Consider the following 26,178-nt stretch of genomic DNA (forward strand, 5'->3'; position numbering starts at 1 on the left):
AGCCAGACCGCCCTGCCCTAGGTGTGGGTGGGGAGGGTGTCTTGTTATGACAGCTACTTGAGACCAAAGAATAATTAGACCCCAAAGAGGAAGTTAGTCATTAGGGATGTTATCACCAGTCCTTACTCAATGGTGATGTCAATGGAGACATTAAAAGAATTTAGGATCCCTAATTGGCTTCCAATAAGAGACCAACTCTACAGGCCCTCAGTGGCAACACAGGCGGGACCCCTCTCACTCCAGAGAGCTTTCTCTGTATCCATACTTAATAAACTTCTGTCCCTTACTCACTCTCCTGTGTCCACGAGATTCATTCTTGGACTCTTGGGAGTCCCACGGGACTCCAGGGACCCGTATCACTTCTATTCTATTGACCCCTTCTCTCCTGCTTGGATTACACAAGTGCCAACATCAAGCACAGTCTCAGTCAGAGTGAGTGCCTTGGTCTTCTTCTTGGTAGGGACTTCTTGCTTTCACTCTTTAGTCCATTCAAATATCAGATCAGTTCTCACTGTCTAAGCTTTGAAAAGACATTAAAAAGAGATGATGATCCTCCACTAAATTGTATGGCACAGATAATTTCTCAAATAAATTATGGGCAAAATATTTGTGCACTTTTTGTGTTTGGGTAAAGTGTGAATGAAAACAAAATTCAACAATACCCCATTCCATGTGAAAAAACTTTTTTTTCCACTGGGTGTGCAGATTTTCTACAAACTAACCTAAATGTTACATTGTTCGGGTATATACTTAAGATATTTGTAAATGTCATAGGGGTAATCTTTTGGTATTTTGGAACTTCTTTAAACTTTTTAATATATTTGATGCTAATTTTATTAATATTTTAATCATAAATCTGGGTCTTACAGATTTTTACTATTCTATTCAGCAAAAACTAAAAATAGAGAAAGAAATGCTGATGCAGAATTTTTTATATTAAGTTGTATTTTATATTATGCCTTTGGCTATTATTAAAGGACACTAAAAGCAGCAACTAATGAAATGTCTTCCTAAACTTTTCCAGAAATGCTGTCAAAGACATTGTTATATCTAAAATCCCAAGAGAGAAATTTCCTTTGGAACTTACTGGTAAGTAAAACTTCACTTTAAACAAATTAATATCCTTCCTCCTCTCTAGTCATGAAATTAGTGAACTCTTTTCTGTAATGGTTTACACCTAAATTTCAAGCTCAACATAAAGGTTATTAAAGGTCATTAAGAGCCTGCATTTTGTATTTTATTTACGTTGTTAAATGTCCGCCATTACTTATTTTTTCACCAGCGCTAGTAATTTATTTCTATTTTAACATCTTTCACTGGAATATAACTTGATTATGGCTATATACATTCTTTCTGAAACATGGTAAGATAAAAATTGATTTGTTTTTAAATGTGCCAATAAAGGCCTTAGCTAGCCTTCAACATTTTAGTGGGGAATGTGGTATCACCAACTATGCCTTAGATATGTTTAGTTCACATTTACCCCTCGCTTATAAATCTGCAGTGGAATGACATTTTCTAGAGATAAATCCTCATCTTGGTATTCGTGATCTAAAAAAAGTCTGACTTTAGCCAAAACTTTTAAGATTACTCACCTTTCTAAATCATCTGCTTCCGTCAAACTGACCTGGACTTCCTTAAAACAAGTTCCATGTCTTAGATTATTCCCTTACCATCATTTCCCATGTCTTGGATTATTCCCTTATTATAACCACAAGAAATTTCCCTACACCCTCTGCCAATCCTCAGGACCAACTTCAAGTCCAGCTTCCTGTGTAAACCATTCCTAGGCCATTTGTTCTTCTTCTGAATTGATATATATTGGCACATATTAGTACTTTAAAAATAAATTTTATTGGTTTTTAAGAAACCTTTATAGGGGCCCCTGGGTGGCTCAGTCAGCTAAGTGCCTTCGGCTCAGGTCATGATCGGGGTCCTGGGATCAAGCCCTACCCGGGACTCCCTGCTCAGCAGGAAGGCTGTCCCTCCCTCTCCCTCTGCTGCTCCCCTTGTGCTTGTGCTCTCTTGCTGTCAAATACATACAGAAAATTTTTTAAAACAACCAAAAACTTTTATATGAGTATTTTTCAAATTGAGTTTCATAAAATCAATTTTTTGACGTAGACTTTTAAAAAAGATAATAGAATGAATCACATATAAGAAACATAAAAAATTGTTTTATAAAACTTGTTACAGGCATAGGCATACATACATATCAATACTTATAATTCTGTGTGTCCTGTATAAAATACAATTTCTTTCTATGCATGGGGGTAGGGGAGAGTCTTAAAAACACCACTGTAGTATTCTATTAAACATTATTATATAATATTATTTTAGAAAAATTTTAATGTTACCAAAATAATAACATGTTCAATGACAAAAATTTAAAGACCAAACTTAAGCCAAAAGAAAATTATCCATAACTCCTCTACTGGAGATAATCAGATAATCATAATATTCTGGAGTACAGTTTTTCAACTTTTTTTTTTAATTTATTTATTTATGATGGTCACAGAGAGAGAGAGAGAGAGGCAGAGACACAGGCAGAGGGAGAAGCAGGCTCCATGCACCGGGAGCCCGACGTGGGATTCGATCCCGGGTCTCCAGGATTGCACCCTGGGCCAAAGGCAGGCGCCAAACCGCTGCGCCACCCAGGGATCCCTCAACTTTTTTGTACACACACACACACACACACACACACACACACACACATTTTCTATGTGTATGCTCATTTCATTTTTTGAAAATGGGATACTATCTTAACACTATTTTATAATTTTTTTCTACTTTAACAACACATAAGATGAATATTTTATCCTTTTAACAATATTTATTTTTTATTTTTTTTAAGATTTTATTTATTTATTCATGGGAGACACAGAGAGAGAGGCAGAGACACAGGCAGAGAGAGAAGCAGGCTCCATGCAGGGAGCACGATGTGGGACTCAATCCCAGGACCTGGGGATTGCGCCCTGAGCAAAGGCAGACGTTCAACCACTGAGCCACCCAGGAGTCCCCTAACAATAATTTTTTAATAAACGATCTCCCTGAAAAATTGTAACTGTTGAGGGCAGGTACCATAGTTTCAATATTTTTTTAATTTACGTTTTGAATGGATAAAACACTCACAGTATTTTCAAAAAATAAAATCTAAACCGTAAAATAAAATAATTGCAAACAGTAAAAAAGTTTCCCTGAAACCTCTTCTGCTGATATCAAAACCACCAAAAAATTTATCCTCTGTTAGATATCATCATCAATAGCAGCATCTTGAATATATTTTTAAAGTTTCTTTATCATTAAAAAGTAAATTCAGACATATAATTTTATGTTCTCTATAATTTTTATACAAAAGATAATGTAACATAAAGTCTGTTTTATAACTTAGTTTCTTTTGTTAACAATGCACTTTGGAGTTGTCCTCAGTGAGTATACAGAAAGTTTCCTCATTTACAGTTCTCCATCCAGTGAGGTACCATAGTTGATTTAACTAGACACCTACTGATGAAGGTTTCAATTATTTCCAATATCCTGATATTACAAACAATGTTGCGTGACTAACCTTGTACTGACACCATTTCATATGTACATAAATATAATTAAAGAATAGATTACAGAATTGTTAATACTAAGTCAAAGGTATATATATTTTGTAGTTTTGATGATTTCGCCAACTTTCCTTCTACAGAGATTCCGCTAACGTATACTCTCATTACCAAAGTATCTAAGAGCCTTTTCTGCACAACTTTGCCAAGAAAGTGAATTATTAAACTGTGAGTTTTGCCAATCTACTAGGTGAAAAAATGATACCTCGTTATAGTTTTAATCTCCATTTATTCCACTGAGTGAAGTAATTATTTGCCATATCCTTAAAAGACATATGCAGTTTTATTTTTTGAGCAATTTGGTCACACCCCTTGCCAATTTTTGTTTGGTTGTCTCTCTCTTTTTAAACAACTTTTAGAGGCTCTTTGTATACTAAGAGATTGGTACTTTTGTGGTATGGGTTTCTCGTCATTAAATTAACAAATGTTTTAAATTATGTACTGATCTTTTTAAAAGCAGTTATTATATATATTTTTTTCTCTTTTTCTCATTCATCCCTTTATGCTTTTATCTTTATTAATTCCTTCTGCTTTGTTTTATTTAATTGTGGATTTGTTTCTCTTAATTTTTTTGAGTTATATACTTCACTCAATTATTTCACTTTTTTAATGATGTAACTATTTAAGGCTCTAAATTTTTTTCCAAGTGTAGCTTTGGCTGCATCAACTTAAGTTATTTGTAAAATTCTATTTTCCCCACCCATTTCCCACATTCACTGATGCAAGCAAGGAATGTAGCCTGAGAACTTTAGGGTAAATTCCTCTTTCAAAAGGTATTTTTGCTGGAGCTTGGTAACATCGATAGCAGCTGGGCTATCTGAAGATGTCTTAACTTTGTGCTATACAATTTCTGCCCAATCAAGGTTGGCTACCATAACATGTACTTTGAAGTCAGTGAATTATGATGGGGGAACAGAGGACTAGCTGAGGATAAGGCACGAGCCCAGGGCAGCACACTGACAAGTCCCTGAAACAGGCAGAGGGACATTCCTCTATGGTCTCAACTGCCGGGATGTTCAGACTTTTCTAAGGGCAAGAGGCAATCTTAGCTTCACCCCCAGGAGCCTGTAAGTCTACTTTAACATATATAAATTCCTTTAGAAATTTCCTTTATCTCTACCCCCCAAGATACATGTTGGTGATCATCCCCCATGCACATGGCCCATCGATATCCACCTCATGGCTCAGGTTTTATTAGATGGTAATAAATGACCTTTCCCAACAATAGCCGGCCCCTCAAGGTCCTGGAAACCTTGCTTCCAAAATTCTTTAGAGAGGACGCTATCCTCAAACCCCTCCCATTCCCATTCCCAGGTATATAATCAGCCACCCCTCATAGGCCCAGGGCAGCAGCTCTTCCTGCCCACGGGTTCTATCCCAGTGCTTTAATAAAACCATCATTTTGCACCAAAGACGTCTCAAGAATTCTTTCTTGGTCGTCAGCTCCAGACCTCCCCCCACCAGACCTATATTCCAAAACTTCATCAAGCTATACATGGTTCTTAGTTTCATGAAAAATGCAGTTGATAGATATTTTGCTTTTGTTGTTCTCTTCACTGTGGTTTCCAGCAGGGAATGGGGTAAAAATTGCGAAGTCATCAACCAAGTTTATGCCAGAAACCCTCCTATATATTTTCTTGTATGTTTCTACATGCTTCTCTGGTCCTGTGCACATAGAAACCTCCCATTAATACTTTAAAATGGTGAAATGACACACTTCAGGCAATGTTTGTGCTATAAAAACGAAATCTGGCCTTCTACTTGCATTTAAAAAATTCCAGGGGATCCCTGGGTGGCACAGCGGTTTGGCGCCTGCCTTTGACCCAGGGTGCGATCCTGGAGACCCGGGATCGAACCCCACGTCGGGCTCCCGGTGCATGGAGCCTGCTTCTCCCTCTGCCTGTGTCTCTGCCTCTCTATCTCTCTCTGTGTGACTATCATTAAAAAATAATAATAATAATAATAAATAAATAAATAAATAAAATAAAATAAATAAAAAATTCCAGTGAATTATTCTTTTAGCTTCTTGGGATTCATCTACCTGTTCCGATCATCCCTAAAATATTTACAAGGTAAATAAATATATATATGGAATGATTACTGAAAAACTTAGCTCCTTAGACTGAAAAAAACCATAATATTTAAGAAAATATGAGGTAGGCTTATGATAAAATACTCCTGAGAGGTCATTTAAAGAAGATCAGAGGTCTCCAGGGCCTATTAATTTTGAGTCTAACATTGCTCTTCCTTAAATTAACTGCTGGTCAAGTTTGAGATAAGAAACTGGAAGTCAGTCTACATATTATGTGTCGTTTGACAGGCTTCTTTTACTTTACTAAATGGATCAAGTCTAAAACCCAAGTTTAATACAACTTCCCAGATGATGCTAAATGAAGGCTGAAAGTTTCAAAGCTACCGCGCACAACAGGTTATATAGTTCCTGCTGGACTAATTTTCATAAAGGATGACACCGTAACTGTCAAGTTTACTGTTACTTCCTAGTGCTAGAATACTGGAGTGTAGAAACAAGTTGTTGTTACACTACTGACATGACTGAGACCACAGATTATAATTGATGCCAGTGGAGACTGTAGTAGAAAGATGATAAATGGAACAGAATCAGTTTCAGGACACACCTTGAAAATTTACAAGAAATATGATTCAGGATAAATTACAAACTCTGACTTTCCTCCCTCAATTCACAGTTGTTGAGAAGATTTAATAAAATAATAGAAGTAGAGTGCAAATAATATTGGCGCCCAATAAATGTCTTTTGTAGTTTTGATGACTATGCACCCAATAAATGTCTTTTTTCTTCCTTCATAATTTAAAATCTTCCAAATTTGCCCTCTGTTGTGATTTGTCATGTGAAAAAGTTTTTAAAGTAAGAATATGGTATTTTACAGTTTCCAACATATATCTGGGGATTCTCTTACATGATGTTTACAACAACCATGTAGGGTTACTGTAGGCGGTTGACTTGCTCCAGATCACATGGTTGAGTGTAGTGAAAACTGGCTTTTAAAATTGGATTCTGGGGATCCCTGGGTGGCTCAGCGGTTTGGCGCCTGCCTTTGGCCCAGGGCGCGATCCTGGAGTCCCGGGATCGAGTCCCACATCGGGTTACCGGCATGGAGCCTGCTCTCCCTCCTCCTGTGTCTCTGCCTCTCTCTCTCTCTATGTCTATTATAAATAAATAAATAAATAAATAAATAAATAAATAAATAAATAAATAAATAAATCTTTAAAAAAATAAAATAAAATAAAATAAAACTGCATTCTGGGCAGCCCCGGTGGCTCAGCGGTTGAGCACCACCTTCAGCCCAGGGTGTGATCCTGGAGACCCGGGATCAAGTCCCACGTCGGGCTCACTGCATGGAGCCTGCTTCTCCCTCTGCCTATGTCTCTGCCCCTCTTGCTCTCTTTGTGTGTGTCTCTATCTAATAAATAAATAAAATCTATTGGATTCCTTCTGCTCAATTCAGAGGTCCACATGGAGATTTATTACATTCTTGATGAATTTATCCTGAGGAGGACATGTTGTAATTTTTTGTGTTCTTCTACTCTTAACAGACCTAATTATTGATCTAAGAGGCAATTAAATAGAAATCTTAACAGTGAGCATTCTATATCAGAAGTTTTTTTTTCCCCCAAACTGTGGCTTCCATAATTGGAAATCTAATTTGACATGCTAAATTTCATTTTCAAGAGCTAAAAAAAAAAATCTCACTTATTTATCTTCACATTTTTTAAACAGACAGCACTTTTTAAAAATCCTATACAAATTGACAGCATAAGAGGATTAATTGCAAAAGCACAGCTAGCTAGATGCCTCTTAAAATAATATTACTGAGTGTGATATTATGATTTATAGTAAGAAATTGTATTTTGTCTTTGTCTTTATTTCTGGCACAGAGCTCCTAACACCCTTGGAAATTCCTAAATGCTGAGAACCATAAAGGTGTCTTTTGTTATGTTAACAAGTGACAGTTGGCTGGCTTCTAGGTAACCTAAGGATAGGGCTAGTTGCCATAAAAACTTACCCTGTTTAAAAAAAAAAAAAAAAAACTTACCCTGTGATTTGAGGGTTGGAGTTTTCAGTCCCACCCCCTTGACCTCAGGGGAGGGAAGAGAGGCTAGAGATTGCGTTCAAGCCCCAGTGCCCAATGATTTAATTAATCATGCCCATTAATAAAACCTCCATATAAACCCAGAAAGACAGGCTAGGGAGAGATTCCAAGTTGGTAATGGTGTGGAAATTCGCAAACAGTTGTACCCTTAGAAATCAAGAAAGTGCCATTCCCCTTCTCATATACCTTGTCTCACATGAATCTCAAACATCTGGCTGTTCCTGAATTATGTCCTTTCATATTAAACTGGTCATCTACTAAGTAGACTGTTTTTTGAAGTTCTGGGAGGCACTCTGGCAAATTAATTGAACCTACAGACGGGGTCATTGGAACCTCCAATCTATCACCAGTATGTCAGAAGCACAGGTGACAACCTGAAGACTGGCATCTGAATTTGGGCAGAGGAGGTGGGACGGTCTTGTAGAATTAAGTCCTTAAATTACGGGAGCTGATTCTATCTTCAGGTAGTGTCAGAATTGAGCTAACTGGTTGGTGGAGGGGGGAGGGGCAAAAATCAAGCAATACAAAAACTGAAAAAATAACAATGGGCTGGGGAGAAAAGTTCTTAGAAATTAATAACGTATGTTTTACTCTAATTTACTTAGGCGGCCATATTATTGCAAAAATATTCCCTTGAAATTACTAGCACTATTAAACATAGATCTTTTGTTTTGAAGGGACTCACTATGCAACGTTATAAAATTTTATACTGAGCTTCTATTCAAATGAAGGGAATTTCTTAAATTACATAATAAACAATTGGCCTTTTAAGATGATATACATTAATTATTAAATTAATCCAAATCTGTGCTCACCTCCAATCACTCTTCCATTAGACCCCACTGTTCCTGCCACACTAGCTTCTGCAGCTCCTCATTCACAACGAGGAACACTCTTCCCCCAGACACTCATGGAAGAAATCCAGCCAGCAGCAGCATGGTTCTAGTGGTTTAGAATTGTCATCTGTTCTCATAGGTCAGTAAGCATGATGTGTTGTTAAAGGCTTTAATGTATAACCATACAGAGAAGTCCTTGGTTTGGTTCACGTTTCTCTTCAAAATTCATTAGAAGGCCTTCCTGCTTGGATCACAACATTTTTAAAAAGCATCTGCCCCTACACACTGACACACACACACACACACACACACACACCACCCAACCCCTGACCTCATCGTCACACTCAGGTCATTATCTTCTTCTTCTTCTTCTTCTTTTTTTTTTTTTTAATTTATTTATGATAGTCACAGAGAGAGAGAAAGAAAGAGAGAGAGGCAGAGACACAGGCAGAGGGAGAAGCAGGCTCCATGCACCGGGAGCCCGACGTGGGGTTCGATCCCGGGTCTCCAGGATCACGCCCTGGGCCAAAGGCAGGCGCCAAACCGCTGCGCCACCCAGGGATCCCCAGGTCATTATCTTCTTAACAGGTTTCATTTCATAGTATTTATTGCACTCTGACATAGTATGTAGATCACTGTGCAGCAGAGTGTGTGTGTGTGTGTGTGTGTGTGTGTGTGTTAAGGAAATATTTGTTAGATGAATAAATACTAAATCACATATACTTTCCAGGCTTCATTAAAATTTTAAATTATTTTCACAATCTAATTACGTAATTAGAGACTATGGATATAGATTTAAGGAAAAATAAGTCTCTTTCATTCCACAAAATGGTAAACTGAAAAGACTTCAGTGGATCAAAAACTGTATCAGAAGCCTCTAGAGAAGGAAAATCATTAAGCAGTAATACTGGACGAAGCAAGCAAGCTATGTTACTTAACAAGCTACATAAAATAAACAGTCTTTAAATGACCTGAAACTAACACCGTGAAGAGATTGTCTAATTAAAAGTACAATTTTGTCTTGTATGAACTGTTCTTTGCTTGCCTGTATCCAACATGAAAGCTGTTGTCTCAAACCTGTCTGTCACAGAAAGACTTACTCTCTGCAAAAATCTACTTCTACTCTCTGGCCTCCTGCACTAAATTCTGATGAAAAGCAGTAAGTACCTGATTTCAGCTGGCATGCAACTCATTTGTCTGAAGTTCAGAGTTCTAGAGTTCTTAATGGCTCATTGCCTTAACTCACCTGAATTTATTCATGAACTTTAATTTCCATTCTGAAAGAAATTTCTTAATAAAAAAAAAAACAGCTAAATCTGAAGAAATATCAAACTTAACAAGGTAAATAAACTTTCAAGTCACTGTTTAAATGGTAAAGTTGAACTAGGTGTCTTTCTTAACTACACCTTATCAATCCCTATATTTTACCTCAAGTCCCAGCTCTATCACCCAGTATTACTGTTTATTGATTTTCCTTTCATAAAAACCCGTAGTACAGTTTTTGACGTTACAGCCTTTTTCAACTTAACATTTTATGGAATCAAAGATACCTCCTTTTCCTTAAATCCACACCCTTGTTCCTTAGAATAAGCAGTTTATTCTAGTCTCTGAAGTCTGTTCTCCACAGTCTAGACAGATAGTAGGTAGATCATAGGCTCCCATCTCAGCTCTCTGCCTCTTACCTATTGTGTCATCTTGTGCAAGTCAGTTATGATTTTTAAGCTTCAGCTCCTCATTCATAACATTGTCTGAGGTTAAAAACAACACTAACTTTGTATGGGGCTAATTATAATACTTCATAGGAATATGTAAGGGTTAAATGAGATAATGCATATGAAAAGCTCAGCAAGTACCTGGTTTCTAGCAATTGCTCAATGAATTCAATGCTTCAACAAGTATTTACTGAACACCTACTATGGGAGAACACTGTTCTAGGCATGGGGCTACAGCTGCACTAATTGTTAAAAGTAATTCTGGCCCTTATTGGAATTTACATTCCACTTGGGGAAGACAGACAAGTAAAAATACATCAAATGAAATAATTTCAAGCATACACAATTGTAGCAAACAGATATGAAGAAGGAGAAGAGTGGAACCAAAGGGCGTAAGGTGTTATTTCACACAAAATAGTCAGAAAAGGCCTCTGTGATAAGTGATAGGAACAGAAACTGACTGACCCAGGACGGACTCCGTGCATAGCCAGTGTGCTTGCTAACATAAGAAGGGAGGTGCTGGGTGATCAATAATCCCTGTTTACAACAATGTCTTGCGTCTTCCATACCTTTTCACCAGCTTTGGGAAGCAGCACAGGAGAAATCTGCCAGGGGAAAGTGAGGGAGGGCTGTCTTGGGCACCCACGAGCTTTATCATCCCGAGAAAGCTAAATAAATCCTAATTCTAAAAAAAAAAATCCTAATTCTAGATTGTCTAGTTTTCTGTACTTCTAAAGATAAATAAGAGAATCCTTTGGCCACCGTGTCCTCCAGTTAGGCAGCATGATGATATACTTGTATTTTCATGGGTAGGAATGAAATAAATAGGAAGTAAGCAGTAAGTTGCTATAAACAGAAATTATATTGAGACCAAAATAGCACTCTTTATGGAGGCTAAAAATGAAGTCTTGGCAAGATGGAAATGAGATGTTTTACAGCATATTATATGGTCAAAGACATTAACTTCTTACACAAATTAAATCAGGAAATAGATTCCCGTTATAAGAGTATAAATAATTTCTCAAAGGAAGATACATAACAGATAATACCACCATAATAAAATCCATATCAATTTGTTCTTCACTCATAATTGAAAACTGCCTAACTTTCACAACCTCTGCTTTGTGATTTTCTTTTAAAAGCATAATATGATTCATTAAATAATGTGCATAATAATATTTACAACAAACAGATAATGATCTGCCTATTTCAAATACCAGCACTGTAGATCAGGTTAATAGTCGACTAGATAAACTTCAAAATTTCTACCTCATAAAACAATCATACATAGCTCCTTAATTTTCTCTAGCTTTCAGCAGTATAAAATGCTATATAAAATGATGAGACAATCAGCTCCACAGCCAGTGTTGGGGGTTTGGGAGAAAGAGAATAATTGGCCATGTAACAGTCCACAGAATCTACTCCATTTATCTAGGCTCGATTCAGGGAAAATTTCATATAGAGAAGGATATAGCTTTATTTGAAATTATATATTCTTATTCAAGCCCAGATCTGCATTTTTATGCGCCTCTTTTATGGCTTTGGTCTCTCAATTTAGACCTGGCTCAGCAAGTAGGAAATGCAAATATTTGGTTGGCTGTAAAACAGGATATCAATATCTCTGAAAACCCAGTTGCATATCTTGTTGACCTAACAGGGGTAAGAAGTATTCTCACTGTGCTTAATTTTATTTCATGCTGGAATTATACTGGAATTAAAGAACATACTTTTGCATGTACCGGTAAGTATACAAAACTCCTGTCATTTAAGGGACAGAGGGAGGGCAGTGGCAGAGGAGATGTTGAAGACAACCCCCTACATTTTTGGTTTGAGCAGCTATTGGGTGGTACTAGCTCCCTCATTATCCAAATGTTTGCTTTATGCCACTCTGCTTTTACAAAAGACTTATATTAGCACCTATGTTTGCTAACTAAAAGAAATTCAAAGAGGATTTTTGCTTTTGTGAAACGGTAATTGCTTCTGTGTTTTATGTCATTTGACTTACAAAAGATTTCGCAGGAACGCTCTATTTTTGGATAGTGGGGAAAACTTGTGCCATTTATTGAAAAAGGAAAAAACAAAGTTTGGAGTTAAACTCAGTTTTACGTAAAGAGTAGAAAAGTCTATGTCTTTCAGGAAAAAGAGTAAATGTAAGCTAGAAATATAAGTTTCTAAGTCTCTGGTATATAAATAGTAAATGGAGCGGCAGGAGTAGATCATCTTAGGCAAAGAAAAGAACTAGAATTCTGCAGAACAACAGCAGTTATTCATTCATTGCCTACCAAGGTCTAGAAAAGTGAAATTTTCCTAGTATCCATCTTTTGAGCTTTCTAGAAGATTTTGGGTTAAGAAAACCATTTCAGATTTTACTCCTCTATCTTGCCTCCTGTATCCTCAAAACTAGAAAGACTTCCTGCTTCTGTGCTTGTATTGCTCTCTGAATCTAAAACTTTTCTCAGATGGATTAAAAAATGTTTAGGCAATAATCTCCATTAAAATCTTTGAAGGGAAAAAAAAATTCATTCATTGATGGAGGAAGAAACATTGACAGAGTTCTCTGTTTCCTAGAGAAAAACATGACAAGTTGTTTCAAACTAACAGAATTTTTATAGGGGTTTCTGAAATTGAAATGGGGGTAATAGCAAATGGAAAAATACAAAGGAAAAAAGAGCCAATCTTATAATTCTAGAAAAATTGGCAAGAAGGCTAATTTCTTAGCCACAGAATTAGTGTCAAAATCTTCCGTGAAAGGAAGGTTAAGGCTCAGCCCCTCAGTGATGACCGAGTAATACAACATGAGTTCTAGACCAACAAAGGATAGTATAACTGTTGCTTTTTTTTTTTTTTAATTTCTTTCGCTGAATCTGGATTACATATTAGCATTCTTGGGAATAGCGCTTGCTTCATATTAAAAGTCATCCTTAGATATATAAAAATTGAATTAGCAGGTATTAACCTACCAGATTTTATGGCTGTTTATCCCTCTGCTGTACTTCATAGTAGATGGCCTCAAAGAAAAGGACAGTTGACTACCCCAGTTCAAGTTCTGATACATCAAAAGTACTTAAAGGCCAAGCCAGCTCTATTGCTCTACTTTGAGCCAGACCCCACAGGTTTTACCATAAAACACAAACCATCTTTATACCCACTGTTTACCTCACAAATCTCCTAAAGCACATGGAAGTAATGTGTTCTGTGCTAGATCTTAGAGGTAAAAGTTACCTAGAACAATTTCTCACCCAGCTAGCTACCTGCCAGCCCCACATAAGAAACTTATGATTTATTATATTTGAGAAAAGTAAGGTAGTTTTTAAAATTTCTTTATAATATATTGTAAACTTAACCTCCAAAATTAAAATTCTATTTCACTCATAATTGCTGGACATATTCTTTGACTTTCTGCATCTTAAAATCTCTTATAAACTGAACTCAAAGTCAAACCTTATAAAGTAAGAAAAAAAGCCTCAAGTCTTTCAAGGAAAACTGGGAAGAAAAAAGAAGAATAGGCCATTTGAAACCCAGCAAATGCAGATTAAAAAGGCAGCCTACCTTAATAAAACCAAGGAAATGCTATGCTTCAACATTAGTGTCATTGGTAATCACAAAGCCCTCTGGTTTCCAAACATTTATAAATAATCTAAGAAACTTATATACATATACACATCATATACACACAAATGTACTTACCTTAGGAATAGGATTCAGCAGAACTACACCTGACTTCTTAGTGATGACCTGTTTTGTTGTATAGTGATGATCTATAAGTTGAGGAATGTTTGAAAAACCAGTGCCTTCAAATCGATATAGATTCTGGAGAAAAAAAAAAACAATAAAGAAGAATAAATATGAAGACATTGCTTCAGCAAGACTCCATTCAGTAATAAATTAAGTTCCACTAAGAAAAACTATTGTTGCACAACAATAGTGTGAATATACTTGATACTAGGATCAGATGGTAAAAGTAAAAATAAAAGATCACCATTTCCTCCTTATCAATACAGTAGTAATTGGTATTTCTATGGTGGGGTTATTCACACATTATTCTTTCACCAAAAGCACCTCGTCATCTTACACACCACTGACAAAGAAAGAAAATGCACAGTGACAAAACTACAAATATCGGCATGCTCAAATCTTGCACTTTGTGATTTCATAACATAGGATAAGTAACATTTTCTCAGACTCTGTCACATTCCCTTTCCCTGTATTTATATTTCAAATAGGCAAGCAGGTCATATGGATGAACTGATAGCAATACATTTAGCAAATAAAAAATATCTTACTGGTCACACCTTTCAATGCAGGAAGCACTGGAATCCAAAGTAATAGAATAAAAACTTCTGATAGTTCACAAAGGTTGCCCATATATATGCAGGTGATGTATACAGATACCAATATGAATGTGCTCTAAGAAAACTCTATGTTAAGAAATAAGAATATTTAAAGAGTACCTAAATTTGGATATTATTTATGTCACTGGAAGATTATTTTCTTAGTTAAAAGATAAAAAAAAATTAAGGTTCCTTTTCCATAGCAAAAAGTAAGATTCAATTTACCAGAATCTGATTTATATACCACCTTTAAATGGACATTTGTTTTATCAAGTAAGGAACAAACAGGAGTTAGTTTACTGTAAAACTAATCATAGAATATCATTCAATTCAGGGCAGGTTGTGTTAGAGTAAATTCAGGGCAACTGTTGATAAGTTGCCTGAAGAATTTTTGAATACACCGGCCAGACCTACTATGATATATTAACAATGATGCTTAAGAATATTTCATACTGAAGACACTAATCTATTATTGGTCATGCAATGTGCTAAGCAAGTTCTCTCAGCATTCAGTTTATTCATCGGTGAAACAAATAATATTTGGATCTCCTCAAAGAGTAAGTATGAGGCTTGACCAAGTATCAACATACAAACCCCTTTGCTCAGTATATGGCACTGGTACACGTTCAATTATTAAATCACTAAAGCAATAATAATCCTTGGGTTACAAAAATAATTCCATATCCAGATAAAGAAGAAGAAACTTAAAGTGTAAATTACCTTTTCTCAAGGAATAATCATTATCTGTAAATAATCAGATATACTGAAAGCCATTCTTACATTAAACTGATTAAAAAATAAAGAAATGAAAAAGTTCATAGACGTGTAATGCATAATAACAATAGTAACAATGGGGATATTTCAACCAAATATACAGTATTATATGCTTGAAAGTTGCGGAGAGTCAATCTTAAGCATTCTGACCATGCGTACAAGAAGAGTATTTAACATTAACTGTGAGGTGTTAATGGTTTTGATCCTGGTAATCATTTTACAATGTGTATCAAATCATCATGTTGTACACTTACATACAATTCTATTAGTCAATAATTACTGACAATTCATTCCCCCATAAAGTTAAAAATGTAGGGGCGCCTGGGTGGCTCAGTTGGTTAAGTGACTGCCTCCGCTCAGGTCTGATTCCTAGGGTCCTGGGATAGAGCTCCACGGGGCGAGAAGTTGGCTTCTCCCTCTCCTTCTGACCCTCCTCCCGGCTTAGGCTCTCTGTCTCAAATAAATAAAATCTTAAAAAAAAAATAAGTTAAAAACCCATATGTCTCTTCCCTTTGTCTTCCTTCTGTCTACTGTCAACATAGCATCAGGTGATCCTGTTACAGCAGATCATTCCATTACTTTGCTTATATTCTTACTTCCCTCAGAATAAATGCCAAAGTCCTTACTATGGTCTCTGAAACTCATCTGTCCTCTGTCATCTCTCTTACATCATCTCTTACCACTACCCACCCCTCTCCCAGCTTCCCTCCAGCCACATAATTTTAGTGAAACACACTATACACACTCCTTACTCAGGGAGTTTGAATTTGCTGCTTGAATAGTTCCTCAGATGGTCGTACGGGTAACGACCCTTACTTGCTCTCTTACTTGCTCCAGTCTTTCAGCATATGTCACCTTTTCAGTAAGGTCTTCTCTGACCACCCCATACAACATTCAATACTCCATTTTCTCGCCCCAACTAAACTAATCTCCTTTCTCTTACTGAAATTTTGCTCAGAACTTATCACCATCTAATATCATAGCTATTTTTCTTGTTTATTGTCTATTTCTTCCTCTAGAATGTAAGTTCATGAGTTAATAAATTTTTAACATCACAGTATTCCCATGGTTTAGAACAGTGCCTGACATGTACTGCCTGGATCAAAAAATACGTACGAATAAATGAAATATAATGCATATAAAATGAGTGTGAAGTTAAAGACACAAGTAAGATAACTCAACTTAGAAATGAATACTGACAACACACACCCAAGCTCAAGACACTGAAGTATAATGTTCAACAGTAAGTAACATGATAAAATTCAGAGAATCAAATTTCAAATCAGCCACTAGTGTCATAATATAATGTCTTGTACAAAATTCTAAAACACTTGTATAACTAGAGAAACAGTGAATAGAATAATGGGAATTTTCATTTAAGAACATACCTGGATTTTAAGTTTAAAGAGAGTTTTCTGTCATTGACATAGTAATCATGATGGGTGAAGACAGTGAATACAAGGGATGATATAAGAAACTGGTTTCTAGCAATTATCATTTTAAAGCAATCAGTTCACATCAGTGAAGTTCTCAGAGTCCTAATTGTGCAAAACCAGTTAACTCGCTTTCTTAACTATGAAGATAAAATAATGAATCTAAAAACAATGCTAAGATGACATATGCTTACCAAGTTCAGCTAAGCATCAAGCTAAGGTCAAGAGTAACACATTCAAGAAAACTGTTGAGGACTTGTTCCTTGATACTCTCAAAATTCCAAATATTAAAATTTGATCTTGTTACAAATCTGTATAAATTTCTTATAGCTCAGATGATAAGGTTTGGTTCACCAAAAAATGGATTCTTTTTTAAGTTTTCTACATGGCTGTGAAAATAATACAAATGAGAGAATCCAGACTAATCTTAAGTAAGACACTTTTCCTTGGAGCTACTAATGATCTCTTAAGTGAATTCCAAAAGAAGCAATAAAAAATAGTAGTAGAGAATAAATTTTTGCAAACTTCCACAAAGGTCATTTTGTTGATTGTCATTTGTATTACATGATTAAGCATCAAGTAATAGGTCATTAAAAAGTATGCATAGGGATCCCTGGGTGGCGCAGCGGTTTGGCGCCTGCCTTAGGCCCAGGGCGCGATCCTGGAGACCCGGGATCGAGTCCCACATCAGGCTCCCGGTGCATGGAGCCTGCTTCTCCCTCTGCCTGTGTCTCTGCCTCTCTCTCTCTCTCTCTGTGACTATCATAAAAAAATTAAAAAAAAAAAAGTATGCATAAAATATGATAATTCAAATTTTATAAAATAAAAATTATATAGATGCCTATAATTAGAATATATCAAAAAATACTCAAAGAATATACACTGAACCCATAAGGTGGTCTTATGAAAACATTTGCTACATCTAGAAGTTGTTTCTGAGTTATCACTGTGCTACTTAAGAATCATATGGATGAAAAACCCATAAAAAACAGCATCAGATTTTGTTGCTATACATACTTCCAGAGTACTGTTATTATACAAAGAAGTCAGAACAGAATATGCATACAAAAATGAGATGGGGGTTCAATGAATGTAATGTGGGGGGTTACAATGAATGTAATCTGAAATCATATGCCTGAGAAGATCCCCTGAAAAAGAATTGAGAACAAGAAGGCTTAAGGAAAAGCAAGGGAGCAAGGAAGCAAATGAAAGAGAAAGAAGAAAGGAAAGAAGAAAGAAAGAAAGAAAGAAAGAAAGAAAGAAAGAAAGAAAGAAAGAAAGAAAAGAAGAAAGAAAGAAAGAAAGAAAGAAAGAAGGAGAGCAGAAATAAACTACAAAGAAAGAAAAACAACCAAAACAGACCCCACCCAAGCCCCTCACGAATTCAGGCTTCCTTGAAGTCCTGCTGTTACCTCCCATAAATAAGAAACAACAGAAAAAACAAAAGAAAAAAGAAAGAAAAGAAAGGATTTCTCAAAGAGAAAAAAAGAAAGGATTTCTCAAAGAGGGCAGCTGAGATGCATAACCTAAATTTAAAAAAAAAAAAAAGCTAAATAAAACATTCCCTTTTTTTGGTAAAATACCTAAAAATGGAAACATAAAACATAAGCTTTAGCTTTCTCCAATAAAAACAGCACATGGAATACTTGTAAGTAACTCATTAAACCAGTACACAGGAAGGGTGGCTGGAGAGTTTGGGAAATCGTATTAATAAGGTTTCTTTTTTTTTTTTTTTTTTTATTAATAAGGTTTCTATATGTCTTTTCCTACTTAACTGTTACTCATTATTCAGATGTTGTCTCAAACTTAACTTCCTTAAGTTTCGCAGTCAAAAGCTTTTATAGCAATGTGCATCTACTTTACAGCTTATAATTATTACTTTACAGTTTATAATTATATATAACATGTGTGATTTACAAATGACTGTGGGCCTCCCTCCTAGATTATAGGCTCCACCATTGTATCCTTGGGCCTTAAAAGTACTCACTCAGTCTTTCCTGGAAATTAATGTTAATGAGCTTTTGTTAAGGCTTTAATTGTTAAGAAGAAAGTAAGTCCCCTAAGTCTTTAACTGTGTGTCAAGGGCACAGAAAATGATAACCTAGGGCAGTTTCTTTTGACTTCAAGGTACTTATCACCTCTTTTGGATACTTGAAGGGTAGGAGTAGAGTGATTAAAATAATTCAAAATATACAATGAGGCATAAACATGGGATGAACTGTCATTCAAACAAGTTTTGTTTTTTAAATGTTTATTTTCTTTAATTTCAATCCATCAATATATAATGTATTATGAGTTTCAGAGATAGAGGTCTTCAGTGATTCATCAGTCCTATATAATATGCAGTGTTCATTACATCACATGCCCTCATTAATATCCATCACCCAGTGACCCCATCCACCCACCCTCCTCTACTCCAGTGACCCTCAGTTTGTTTCCTACAATTAAGAGTCTCTTATGGTTTGTCTCCCTCTCTGATTTCATCTTGTTTTATTTTTTCTTCTCTTCCCCTGGGGTCTTCTGTTTTGTTTCTTAAATTCCACATATAAGTGAGATCATATGATAATTCTTTCTCTGATTGACTTATTTTGCTTAGCATAATACCCTCTAATTCCAACTACATGGTTGCAAAAGGCAAAATTTCAATTTTTGATGGCTGAGTATTATTCCATTGTAGATAGGTGTGTGTGTGTATGTATAAATATATATCTTTTTTGGATCACTACATTTGTATCTTTGGGGTAAATACCCAGTAAAGCAATTGCTGGGTTGCAGCGTAGCTCTATTTTCAACTCTTTGAAGAACTTCTAGAATATTTTCCAGGATGGCTATACCAGTTTGCATTCCCACCAACAGTGTACAATGGTTCCCCTTTCTTGGCAACCTCGCCACCATCTGTCGTTTCCTAACTTGTTCACTTTAGCCATTCTGACTGGCGTGAGATTTTGATTTGTTTACAATTTTGATTTGTATCTTCCTGATGCCAAGTGATGTTGAGACTTTTTTCATGTGTCTGTTGGCCATCTGTAAGTCTTCTTTGGAGAAATGTCTGTTCACCCATTTCTTGATTGGATTGTTTGTTCTTTGGATGTTGAGTTTGATAAGTTCTTTATAGATTTTGGATACTACCTCTGTAGCTGATGAGGCATTTGCAAATATCTTCTCTCATTCTGTTGCCTTTTGGTTTTGTTGACTGTTTCCTTTGCTGTGCAGAAGTCTTTTTTATCTAGATGAGGTCCAAATAGTTCATTTTTGCCTTTGTTTTCCTTGCCTTTGGAGATGTGTCTAGCAAGAAGATGCTGCAGCCAAGGTCATAGAAGTTGCTGCTTGTGTTCTCCTCTAGGATTCTAATGGATTCCTGTCTCACATTTAGGTCTTTCATTCTCAAACAAGTTTTGAATTTACTCACCTTCACTTAGTCTTCCTTAAGACTCATGGCATGAATTTAAAAATACATGTCGTTCAAAAAGCCTAGAGATTTTGACAACAATAGAACAAAGTAAACCTGTCTAGTACACGCAAAGACTAAATCTACCAGCTTGAAGTGGAATTCAGCACATAATAGACATCCAATAAATACCTGCTGAATGAATCAATGATTTAACAAATTGGGCTACCCAATTTCACACAATAATTAAAATCTCCACTTTTGGGTTATTTTTGTTTTATTGACTCATATTCCTGGGCCTTACACATTACTTGCTCAATTAGTATTTCCTGAATAAATGGATAAAGAAATAAAAGATTATGATATGCCATTACATAGAAGATTTTTTGTTTTATTCTAAAATATTCAATATTGTTATTTTTAATTCATCATCATATATTATTTCAAATTTCTTGGCTCAATCATCCTTAATTCTGCATCTTTAATATTTCCCTGTACATGAATTCTACCTGTCTCACCTAGTAGGTTTTAAGTTCACTGGGAAGCCATACATTTTTCAGTTTCATCTCCTTACACTGAATAACATGGTCCTTTGCAAAATGGGTTTTAGCAAATGCCTGTCATATAAATAAATGAGAGAAATATAACTTGGCATTTTTCCCTTAATAATAAGATCTTTCCAGAGCACTTCTTACTACATGTGTTTTTGTTTTATCATACACAACAATAAGGATTTGCATCTATATTTACTAAACAAATGGAATAAGGCTATTTGAATCTCTGAAAATCTATCAACATTTATGACACAAACAGTTTTAGAAACAAACCCTAAATATGTTTAGGTATAAACTCTGTTGTATCAAACACCCTAAACAGGCTAATAACTATGGAACAGGTCTGTACCTAAAGCCAGAATTACAATGAGATTCAGATACTCCTAGATATGCTTAATATATCTGACTTGATGAAATTAATATATTTAGTTCCAATAAAAAGTACAACTCTTCTTGCCTGAAGAGCTAAGACAAAAGATATTCTCTGCCACAATAGTAGAAAATGTAAAAATTCAAAGTATCTTTGTCCATCTTGATCATTCATAATGTTCACATAATGTTCACAGCATGCAGAGTTTCACAGCATGTTATAAAGTAACTGTGATATGCATACAAAAAAACCCCAGCCTCAAAATAATTGCCATCCTACACTGCAGTTGACAATGTTGCTAAAAATACCATTATTTGTGATTGATGAATACCTCAAACCTAAATAAGTAAATTCTAAAACAACACTTTCATTACCATTTAAATTTCACAAATAAATCTCATGGAAACCAGAAAGACATTTTTTAAACTAATTTTTCCAATTACATGGATATTTCTTACAAAGTACATTTGTATTTTTTCAAAGTCATCAAACAATGGCAAAAATGCCTAATATTTGCATAGCACTTTATACCTTATAAAATATATATTTACTGATTTGCTTCCCACAATTATGATACAGGCTATTAACCCCATTACCTTCCAAACCACAGACTTTCTAAAGTGCCAAACTGGGATGAAATCCCAAGTCTTATGATACCAAGTTCAATGCTTTTTTCATGTTACTTGCTATTTTTCTCATTTTCTAAAATCTCATCTATCTTTATGTCTTCCTCTCTTAAGACACCTATCCCCTCATTTATGTACATCTTTTACAACCTACTTTAGATTATAAATTCCTTGATTGGACTATAATAGGCAATCATTAAATATCTGATAATAAATTTCCCCATTTATTGGCTCTTTTCAGGCAACACGTATATGAGGAAGGAAATGGGATAATTTTAGCTCAAGGAAGATTCACCTACGCAAAATGAAAAAGAATTAAAAAGTCTCCAAAAAGTCTAGATCACCTTAAGACTCTTACTTTTAACTGAATGAAGAACTCAACATTATATAATGAGAATTAGCTAAATAAAATTAAGCATTAATGCCTGAGGCACTCACAGAAATACAAGCACTCTCATCTTTAACAGAGATCTTTGAAAAGTTTCAATGACAGAAGGAAGCTGAAAAAAATCTTCAAATGTGAACCTGCAAGTCTTATTTTCAGAATATATTATGCCGCTCATTTTAGTCACTTAAAACAAAATGGCAATATTAACGACAAATGATAATTTGCAAGTAGACCTTTTCCTTTTTGTTTTTAAGAATAGTAATTTAAATTCATACAGTTACATTTTAAACTGTAAGTGGTAATAAGGGGAATATCTCAGTCTTGTTTCATGTAAGACATATTTTTAAAATCGTAACTTTTAGAGCTTAGAAAATAGAGGGAGACACTCAAATTTTAGTTTATACTTTACGTAGGAATTTGCCTTCTACAATTTGCATACCATTTTATAATATTGCCAGCATGGTCATTGGTTGGAATAGGGAAGCTTATAAAATATAAAATATATTATAACTTAAAGACACACAATCCGTAACTTAAAGACACACAAATTAGAAAAGAGTTTGCCAAGGAAATGAGGAATGACATACTACTAGAAACAGTAGGTTGGATGTACGAACATAGGAAAATGTGATTATGAAGTTGAGGTCTGAATACTACACAAAATTAACAATGCTGTGAAAATTATAATACAAACTTTAATGGATTTATTCCTTTCAATCCATCTGAATGGCATCTATTTTCATTCAAATATAATTTCTATGTGTGAATATATGAAATGCCATTCTATACTCTGAAATGATCACTTTCACAGTATGTCAATTTTACCTCAGAATTATAAATAGATACATTGATATATACATGGAGACAGATATGCAGATATAAACATATCTACCTAAAACCCTCTGATGTTTGTCTAATGATAATCGTTCAATCTTTTTGTAAGGTAATGAGTATCATTTGAGTGCCTGGACATAATGCTATTTGAAATGTTGGAGTAAAAAGTGACAAATAGAGGACTTCATATGCCAAGAATATTTAAAATTTCTCAGTGGGTAAAGTTAAACAAAATTTTGAGATTATTTTTCATCTGTTCAATGCTTAATCAAGAATATAACAAACTTAAGTAGTTTAGCAATACTTAAATAAATTTAAATAAGTAAATTAGTATTAAAACAGGCAAGGTGAATATTTCATATGATGAAATTTTTCATCATAAAGGGGGAAAACCTTAAACCAAAATTAATAATAAAGCTAATTCAACTATCACTGTCCCATTTATTAAGGAGTTTTATTATCCCTATTTAATAACATAATTCTTTTTTTTTTTTTAATAACATAATTCTTAAAAATCTCTCATGGTACATTTTTTATAGCAATTTCAAGGGCCAGTTTCTTTTGTTTTTGTTTTTGTTTTTTCAAGGGCCAGTTTCAAGAGCATAAAATTCATTATTAAATTTATCCAGAAAAGGGGCGGAAATTATGATAATCATATTTTTAAATGTTTTAATTTAAAATAGATTTATTTTTTTATTTTTGTTTTTTGTTAAAATAGATTTAATGTTCACGTTTAACTTAAAATATTTTAAATGTTGGAGCGCCTGGGTGGCTCTGTTGGTTAACTGATCTCAGGAGTATGAGATCAAGACCCATGTTGGACTCTGTTTAGCTAGGAGTCTGCTTGAGATTCTCTTCCTCCCCCTGCTTGTGCTCTCTCTGTAAATAAATAAAATCTTTTAAGTTAAATTTGTAACAACTATTTTAATTTATAGCATCTTAAAACATGTATGTCCTTAATAAGATTAACATTTTAGTGAATTTTGGCATACTGTATTGAAGGAATTCAGAAAAAAGTAAAATTAAGTACTAAACTAAAGTATTATGGGCATTTATCACATACTATTCACCATTTTATTATAATTATACCATAATGAACAATATAAAAATATACATATAAACTAAATTGGAAACGTACATCAACAAATTGTATGATAAAGTGTCTCCTTTGTCCATCAGAATATACAGAAAGGACATATTCACCAGGTTTCCCATGACTCTCTCGCACCAAGAAGTCTCCTTGTTGTTTTAATAGATCTTGCGCTTCTATTCTGGGAATTGCACCGTGGTACCAGTCCTGTTCTGCCAAGGGCTTCTCACTTATGGGGATCGTATCAGAGAACTTGAACAAACATTGAGAAAAAAAATAATAATAAATTAGATAAAATAGGAATTCTTCCTGGTAAAATTCATAGCAATTATAAATACTTCTTACATTTGCTCCTCCTTTTAAATCAACCAATTAAAAGTTTCAGGATGAATCTGAATTTTTCTTAATTCTCAAAGAAAATATCTCCTGGAATATTGGTGCTGAAGTTTAGCTCAAATACATATCTTTCAGTACTTTGAGTTTGTTTATCCTACCTATCATACATAGATGCACACAAAATTAGCATTTATTGTTAGAATTTATAGTCTTATTCACCATATTATAAAAGAAATCCATATATTTAAAATTTACCAACCAGAGGATTACGGTAAAAGGGCATATTACCAGAGAATGGTCACAAAACAATTTCATTTTTATTTAAATTAAAAGTTAATTATTTTTATGGAATAAACTTGCAGTGACACAGGCTATAGACTGCCCATGTCCTCTGTTCCAGAAGCAACATCTACGATTTCATCTGATGCTGCCCTGCTTCTTGCCTTCCCCTTCCCAGTCTTACCCTCATTCCCCCAACTTCCTTAGCCATTACCACTGCCACATGGCTGGTCCTGATCCTGTACAGCAATGGACAATAAAGCCTTAGGAGAAACAGCAATCATTGAAAATCACCAATGTGAAATTATAAACACGTGGCAAAAACAAGAGAGGACTATAAGCTATGACCATGGCAGAAAAAGCAAATTATCTGTTATTTTAGGAGGCCACATGCTAATACCAAGGGAGCTAGTTATATTTCCTTGAAATGTTTCTAACTGATCATAGATGGAAACCTATTTTCTTGGTAAGAGTAAAAAGTTTGTTTTCATCATCCAAAGAACTAAATTGCTCCAGATGGTTAAGAGTACTATATGGCTAAGCTACAATAATGTGCACTAACTCTTAAGATACTTAGAATACAATATGCACAATGTCTCATGAGAAAGTAGTTTATAAAAAAAAAAAAGTAGTTTATAAATTGGAGAGATTAGAATTAATAATAAATGAAAGGCAAATATTCATACATAGGGTTTCTCAGGCTGATATCATGAACTCTATATAGGGACAAAGTATATGACATCTTTGTGGTAAAAGAAAACTAGTTCTGAAGAAAGCCTTCTTGTTTTGCACCACTAAAAAGGCCCAAAACTTACTGGTCAAAGTTCCATTTTACAAGTTATAATCCTATTGATTTAAAAAAAGAACCTTGAAAAATCCCAAATGGGCTTCAAAGAAGTTTTGGTTTTTACTTCTTCCATTTATGATACATTTAATTCTTTTTTTTTTTTTTTAATTCTTTAAATATATACATGGTGTGACTTACACAGAAGTTTTTTGTAAACTAATAAGCCTTTTCTTTTAGTACTAATCATGATAAATATAATATTTCAAAGAACTTTTAAATCCAAAAGTGGATTTAAAGAAGAAATTATATAGAGGAATCAGTCACAAGTATGAAGTAAAAACAAATGCATAATTTACACAAAATTAACTTTTTATGTATACTGATACCAATGGTTTATAATTCTTAGTCAGTTATTAAATATAGCCTTTTCAAAATTTTATCACACTGTATCTCACTATAACAAATACCAAATTTTTTATATAATAGAAATATTTCCAAGAGTTGTCAATGGCAAAAGTGTTTTATTGATTTTTTTTCTTAGAAAAAAAATCAATAAAATAAGAAATTCAATGTCACCTCCTTGCAAAGAACTTGTTTTCATCATTATCTTTCAAGAAGGTTACATATTAGAAAGGTGTCACAAACAAGGATGTCATGTGCTTGATTTCTTGTCCTATTCAACCTATCCTCCCAAATGTTGAT

The 26,178-nt window shown here is 34.6% G+C and overlaps 1 protein-coding gene across 1 annotated transcript in view; it reads right to left on the minus strand.

The window, feature by feature from the left end:
* The window catches only part of FER (FER tyrosine kinase), a 434,848-nt gene that overhangs the window by 206,214 nt on the left and 202,456 nt on the right, over window positions 1-26,178 (minus strand). Inside the window, 2 exon segments of the mRNA NM_001003141.1 lie at window positions 13,974-14,096; window positions 24,123-24,326. Coding sequence (NP_001003141.1) covers window positions 13,974-14,096; window positions 24,123-24,326 — 327 coding nt within the window.

Source organism: Canis lupus, chromosome 3 (assembly GCF_011100685.1).
Source record: "Canis lupus familiaris isolate Mischka breed German Shepherd chromosome 3, alternate assembly UU_Cfam_GSD_1.0, whole genome shotgun sequence".
In the NCBI taxonomy this organism is placed as follows: domain Eukaryota; kingdom Metazoa; phylum Chordata; class Mammalia; order Carnivora; family Canidae; genus Canis; species Canis lupus.